Here is a 6,674-nt window from a genome sequence, read left to right on the forward strand (position 1 = left end):
AGGCTCAAAAAAATAATTAACAAAAATAATTAAAGTGACATTTGGGTTCGATCCGGGGTGACATATAAGGGAAGCAGCAGTTGCAACCAACATGCCCTAAAGACACTTTCGTTTGTTAAAGTGCACAATTAAATATATACTAATTTTTCAAGATATACACATACATATACATATTTTTTTTGAAGGGTAGAGTGCACGTGCACTCCCACCCTTCCGTGTAGGTCCGCCTCTGGCTGTGTATTCATAGTACGCATAATGTTATAGTGAGACAATACATGAAATTAACTTGTAAAAACCTAGTAAATCTGTATTGAAAATAATTACAATTTTGAAATATAAAAGTTAAAATAAGCTTTTTAATAATCATAAGTGACTATTATAAATTTAAAAAACCATCCAGTTTGGTTTTTTGTGGGGCTGTATTTTAGTAGTGTGACAGCACAGTATTGCTATTATCGCGTTAGTACACTACCCACGAAACGCATAAAAGCAAACAACATAAAGCATGCATGCTTTCTTAAGAACAAGTCTTCATATATTTCTCCTCTAACCTTTTTCTCTTCCTCTATCATATACCTCCCCTATTTTCTTCCCACCCCCCTGCCTGAATTTTGCCGGAATTCATAATTAATCAGAGGATGCAACAGTCTATATATAAATAGAGAGAAAGCTTTTTATTTTTCCATAATTGTTGTGTATAAACATACAGTGTATGCAATTGTAAAGATGAAAGATATGAATGTATCATCAAAACCATCAATGACCATATCCAAATGCATCTTTTTCGGCATTCTCATAACAATACCAATCCTCCTTTTCCTCTCTCATAAAAACTCATCCTCTGCCATCGTAACCACCACCACAACATCATCAAACTCCGATACGGATCTCAAGATCAGACCCGGATATGCCACATACGATTCCTACATCCAGAGACAACTAAACAAGACCCTCAACCCCAAACTCCGAAAAATATGGACAACCCGTGATTGGGATAGGAAGATTCAAGTTTTCTCGAAATTCTTTAACGAACTTAAAAATAGAAAACTTCTGTTAGAATCATCAAAGGTGCTTTGTATAGGTGCCAGGATGGGTCAAGAAGTGGAAGCATTAAAACGGGTCGGGGTATCGGATTCGGTTGGTATGGACCTTGTACCATACCCGCCTTTGGTGGTGAAAGGTGATTTTCATAATCAGCCGTTTGATGATGCTAACTTTGACTTGGAATTTTCCAACGTGTTTGATCACGCGCTTTTTCCCGAGAAGTTTGTGTCAGAGATCGAACGGACGTTGAAGCCTGGTGGGGTTTGCGTTTTACACGTGGCGTTATCTAGACGGGCGGATAAGTATTCTGCGAATGATTTGTATAGTGTTGAACCGTTGAAGAAACTGTTTAAACGGTCCGAGTTGATTCATACGAGAACCGTTGATGGGTTCGGTTTGGATACTGAAGTAGTTTTCAGGAAAAAGAGATGATTGAACACGGTTCGGTTTTTTTTTTTTTTTTTAATTATAATTAAAAAAAAAAATTAATCCAGGTTGGAGTAATGCTGGACATTAAATTCTTTTTTGAAGTGTAGTAGTTGTGCTGTTATAGTCAATATAACTTTTATTCTTTGAAGAACAAGTTTGGGATTCTTTTCTTTGTCTTTGCCTGACTTTTTTTAGTTATTGGCATTTGGCTTTTATCATTATTTCTATTTAGTTTTTTTAAAGTAAGAAGTGAAATACAAAAAGTAAAAAAAGCTTCATTCTTATTCTTTATCTTTGGCAAAGTCAGAAAAAGAGTGTAATATAACAACTAGGATCCAATCCCATGCAAATTGACAATGTTCATGTAAGTTTTCAATGTCTATATCATTTCAGTTTTATTCCAGGTTGGAGTAATGCTGGAAATTAAATTCTTTTTGAAGTTTAGTAGTTGTACTGTTTGTAGTCAATTTACAGTTTTATTCTTGGAAGAAAAAGACAACGGGATTTTTTTTTTAATTTGTCTTTGGCTGACTTTGGAGTTATTAGGATGTGGCTTTTATCATTACTTCTATTTATTTTGTTAAAGTAACAAGAGAAATAATACAAACAAGCTTCATTCTTATTCGTTATTTTTGGCATCGAATAGTTGTTTTTATAAATTATAAAAGATTTTGTATTGGGATTGCACAAAGTCAGAAAAAGAGTGTAATATAACAACTAGGATCCAATCCCATGCAAATTGACAGGGTTCATGTAAGTTTTGGTTGTCCTTATCATTTCATTTATGTTAAATGTCAAACCTATTATGATTCTTCTCTTTTATGCGGATTTAGAACTATGAAGAAACAACAATGAAATTCAACAAAAAAGAGTGTAACGTCAAAAAGTATTGGGACTATGAATTTTGGGTCATTAGCTATAGTAAACACTGATTTTGGTCTTGAAATATTTGGATGAACACATTAAAATTTTAAAGTATGCACTTTAGATCACTCTGCTTGTAAATTTTTAAATCTTTTATGAGTTATGTTGTATTATTACTCCATATTGAAAGTTAATGTAGTCCCAAAAATAGTTTAAATATAATATACTCTATTTTTCTTACATGAAAAAAACTGAAATATACATTTTTAAGTAATTAATTAACAATAAAACACTCTTGATTATATATTATTTATCAATAAACGAAGGACCAAGAAATATTATTATCCAAAAAGTATTTATCAGTGATGATATTCATATGTTCTACGTGTTTGAGCTAATTAATAGGAGGGGAAGGATTACAATAATGAAGAAGAGTTCTGTGGAGATGTCCAATGGAAGTGGAATGGTGACAGCTGTATAAAAACATAAAATCCCCCCCCCCCCCCCCCCCCCACCCCAATCCATTCCACCCGCTTTTGGTGGCATTGCGGTAAAAACTTACCGGTGTTTATATTAAATCAATGCAATTTATTATGGTTAAATAATTTATTGAAGTGGATATATACATCAATTAACACATGTCATGCATTTATTGATTTGGTGTAAATCCGCTGGGTAAAATTTTATCCGTGACAGCTGTATAAGAGCATTAATTTTTTTATTTTTTTCTGCTCTCTTTTTGGTGGCATTCCTATTGGACCAATCAAAGCATGATGCGTCAACCAAGGACACATATCTTTGTTTATGTTTAATTTATCATTACCACTTTCGGCCTCGAATGCTGGCTAAGCACTCAAATTGGTTTCTGACTTTTTTTCTAATATATAGCCCTATCAGAGAGATTGATAAAGAACAAAATCTAAAATTGGAAGTAAATGAACATGCAGAATTTAGCAATAAGAATTGATTATTCGCCTAATTCTGCTCCGTGAAGTGTGCTACAAAGATGATATAAGGAATAAAGAAGGTAATCAGCTAAGTCCACGTGAATGGCTAAGCTAGCGTAATTTACTTTTGGATTGAAATAACTAAAAGAAAAAATTATAGGACAAATGTATAATTAAAAGGGAAAAAGGCAAATATATCCCTCAACTTTAAGATTTAAAACAGATATATCTCTCGTTAAAAAAGTGGTGCATATATATTCCTATAGTTATACAAATGGTGCAAACGACCCAAACCCGACCAGTTAATATGGACAACAAGGAAGAGGTATAGCGCGAGCAATATCCCATTGAAATATGATCCAATGTCTCGTCGAAATCATCGACAGGGAGCGGAACAAAGGAGTGTGAAATGAGGGAATCATCCTCTGCTGCTATATGAAAGCGGCTTTTCCTAAATCAACCCCTCTATTTATGCAAATACTCATTTCTCTCTCAATTTCAGATAGTTTTCGAATTTGAGAGCAAAAACCTTCTCTCGCTATCTGTTAATCATCGTGCATTCATCTAAGAATCAAAGCATTTGAGAACAAATATGAGGCTTTTTTCTTAGGTTGGTTGGGTCTGGGTAGGGTCAGAGATAATAGATAATGGGTCACTAAATTTTTAAAGGAAAAATGTAATTTTTAATTTAAAAATGAACATAAATAATTTTTTATTGGAAAAATTGGATTCTATTAATGAAAAAGGGTATATTTGTATTATTTGTGTGATGACAGAGGTACATCTACTCTAAATCACAAAGTTGAAGGGTAAATTTGCCCCTTTTCCCTAATTAAAATAACTCCAACTTAGTTGTTTTGGGGCGAAAGTAAAAATACAGAAATTTATAATAACTACTTTTCCTTCCAATTACAATGTTGATCCTCATTCCATTCGTGTTAATACGCCCCGAACAACCACTTTCTTCTCCTCGCGAAAGGAAATCTAAAAGTATCACTCTTGAGAGTATTAGGTTCTTCCCAAGCAACTTAATCTTCAGGAAGTTGAAGTTGATCCCACTATATTAAGAATTGGACAATAAGGGGCTGGCTAGATCAAGCACTTGAGGGTGATTAATTTGTTGAGGTAAAGCATGACAAGGCTTGAGCAAGAAAACAAGAAAAGTGGGACGTGGCCTAAGCACTTGCACAAAGGTACAATCTATAAGCAACTGATCTAATCCCTTTTTCCACCATATAAGAGTCATATTTTGTTGATAGCTTGTTGAAATGATGTTAGGACATAGAGGTCTGTCTGTAGTGGCGGATCTAGGATTTGAAGGTCGTGGGTGCCCATTTCCTTAAATAAAAAGTTGCTAGTAACCACATAGTATAAATATATAGTCACTCGAACACGGCAATAAGAAAAGTTAATAACAAAATAACCCTTAATATTCATCACAAAAAAACAACTTCTAATCTCAAGTCACAATGAGCTACAAATAATGTTATCATTACAAAAAGTCACTTCTAGAGTCTTAAGTCATAACTGTGCTCGACGACTTTTCATATGTTGAAAACAATAAATAATAGTATCATTGCTTACAATTGTGAATATCTTACGCTTTACATAGCAAACTAAACAACCATTCAAAAATTCATCACCGATACTGTTACGAAGCTCATTTTTGATGTACTTCAAGGAAGAGAAAGCCCATTCCACAGATGGAGTAGCAACAGGAAGAATGAGAGTCAACTTGATAAGCAAATAAACAAGTGGCCAAGTTTGATGCAAATCTGATTTAACCAACAATTTAGCAAGGTCACTAATTCCCTTCAAGTTGACGAACCTTCTATCAGAACCACGAGCATAAACTATAAAACTATCAAGCTGACAAATGAGATCCCGAAGCTTGCTACTATCAAACTCATTCGTATAACATTCAGCCAACCTCATTATCCTGTTCTTATCAAAATTACCAAATGAATTAACTGGATTCAAACTAGCCATATCAAGAAGTAAGTCAGTACTCACAGCATCGAAATGATTCTTAAGCTCTTAAAGATGTAAATCAATAACAACATAAAATATATCAACGCGCAAATGATGAGAATATGTAACATCAAGCGCTCTACGCTTCGACTTTCCAGGAAAGTCGCTAGCGACCATCTTCGGAATCATTATATCATATTTATCACCAAAAGAAAAGACATCATCCATTAATAATTCGAATTCACTATCCTTCCTATTTTGTAATCTTTGCTTTGTAAGATCGAGAAGTCCCATCGCATTGACAATATCTTGATCCATCCTTTTTAATGAGGAGCTCAACTCTTTTGTCATCATTAGAACTTTCCACATCAAGTACAACATAAAAGTAAAATCAAATTCCTTAATCGTACTCACAAGACTTTTAGCAACAAGTCTGTCAGTATAATTAGGACATTCACGTCCAATAAATTCAAGCATATGAATAATTGATGGAAATAGGACAATGAGATTATGTAATGATCTATAATGATAATCCTAACGAGTGTCACCTGGTCATTGAAGTCCACGTTCTTAATTTAACCCTCACCCAGTATGTACTTCACCTGATATGAGCAGCTCCTCTAACTTTTCAACTTAATGTTCTCGAAGAAAATCTCTGCGCTTAAAAGATGCTCCAACAATATTTAACACATTAGTAACTATACGAAAAAAAATATATCTACATTCGAATTCTTCTTCGCAAGAGCTACAAGTGTTAACTGCAATTGGTGAGCAAAATAATGAATGCAATATGCCAATGGAGTCTCACTCAAAATCAAAGTCTTAAGACCATTTAGCTTTCCCTGCATGTTGCTAGCTCCATCATAACCTTGCCCACGTATTTGTGATGGACTTAATGAGTGATTTGAAAGAAAAGAGTAGACTGCCTCCTTTAATGAACGAGCAGATGTATCACTAACATGAACAATACCAACAAAATGCTCTACTACTTCGCCTTCTTTGTTAACATAACTCAGAACAAGTGTCATTTGCTCCTTGTGTGATATATCCTTTGATTCATCCACTAGTATCCCAAAATAATCCCCATCCATGTCTTCAATGATGGCTTTGATTGTTTTTTTAGCACAAGAATCAACAACATCCTTTTGAATACTTAGAGAACACATCATTTCATTTTTGGAGCGTTTCCTAATATAATGCTTCCAACATCTTGATTAATATCTCCATACCATTGCAAAAGTTCAAGAAAGACTATTTGAAGAAGATTGACTCACATCATGCCCACGAAATGATAATCCTAGTCTCAAGAGAAACCTAGCCACATCGACTGAAGCACTCAAGCGACGCCGCGATTCACTTTTGTCTTTCTCAAATTTCTTCTCTAGGGCAATGCGAATTGACTGTGATTGATTCATTAAA

General features: G+C 34.2%; 3 protein-coding genes across 3 annotated transcripts; 1 reads left to right on the forward strand and 2 right to left on the reverse strand.

The window, feature by feature from the left end:
• The first annotated feature begins 490 nt into the window (after window positions 1-490).
• Window positions 491-1,627, forward strand: LOC132641203 (uncharacterized). Its single transcript, XM_060358098.1, has one exon. The coding sequence runs from the start codon at window positions 727-729 to the stop codon at window positions 1,474-1,476; it is 750 nt and encodes a 249-aa protein (XP_060214081.1). The 5' UTR covers window positions 491-726; the 3' UTR covers window positions 1,477-1,627.
• Window positions 1,628-4,743: 3,116 nt separating this feature from the next.
• On the reverse strand, window positions 4,744-5,273 carry LOC132639654 (uncharacterized). The gene is made up of 2 exons (XM_060356095.1): window positions 4,869-5,273; window positions 4,744-4,758 (listed from the first exon to the last, which is right to left on the reverse strand). The coding sequence occupies exons 1-2, from the start codon at window positions 5,271-5,273 to the stop codon at window positions 4,744-4,746; spliced, it is 420 nt and encodes a 139-aa protein (XP_060212078.1).
• A 48-nt stretch (window positions 5,274-5,321) lies between these two features.
• LOC132639655 (uncharacterized) lies at window positions 5,322-6,346 on the reverse strand. Its single transcript, XM_060356096.1, has 2 exons — window positions 5,978-6,346; window positions 5,322-5,789 (listed from the first exon to the last, which is right to left on the reverse strand). Exons 1-2 carry the CDS (start codon window positions 6,344-6,346, stop codon window positions 5,322-5,324), a joined length of 837 nt encoding a protein of 278 aa, XP_060212079.1.
• Between the last annotated feature and the right edge of the window lie 328 nt (window positions 6,347-6,674).

This window comes from Lycium barbarum, chromosome 5, assembly GCF_019175385.1.
Source record: "Lycium barbarum isolate Lr01 chromosome 5, ASM1917538v2, whole genome shotgun sequence".
NCBI classification, from domain to species: Eukaryota; Viridiplantae; Streptophyta; class Magnoliopsida; order Solanales; family Solanaceae; genus Lycium; species Lycium barbarum.

Excerpts from the sequence above, each read along its gene's own strand:
- LOC132641203 (XM_060358098.1), top strand. The coding sequence starts at position 727 with ATGAAAGATATGAATGTATCATCAAAACCATCAATGACCATATCCAAA.
- LOC132639654 (XM_060356095.1), bottom strand. The coding sequence starts at position 5,273 with ATGGCTAGTTTGAATCCAGTTAATTCATTTGGTAATTTTGATAAGAAC.
- LOC132639655 (XM_060356096.1), bottom strand. The coding sequence starts at position 6,346 with ATGGATGGGGATTATTTTGGGATACTAGTGGATGAATCAAAGGATATA. Across the intron at positions 5,790-5,977 it reads TTGCGAAGAAGAATTCGAAT|GATTATCATTATAGATCATT; the intron begins GTAGATATATTT and ends GACACTCGTTAG.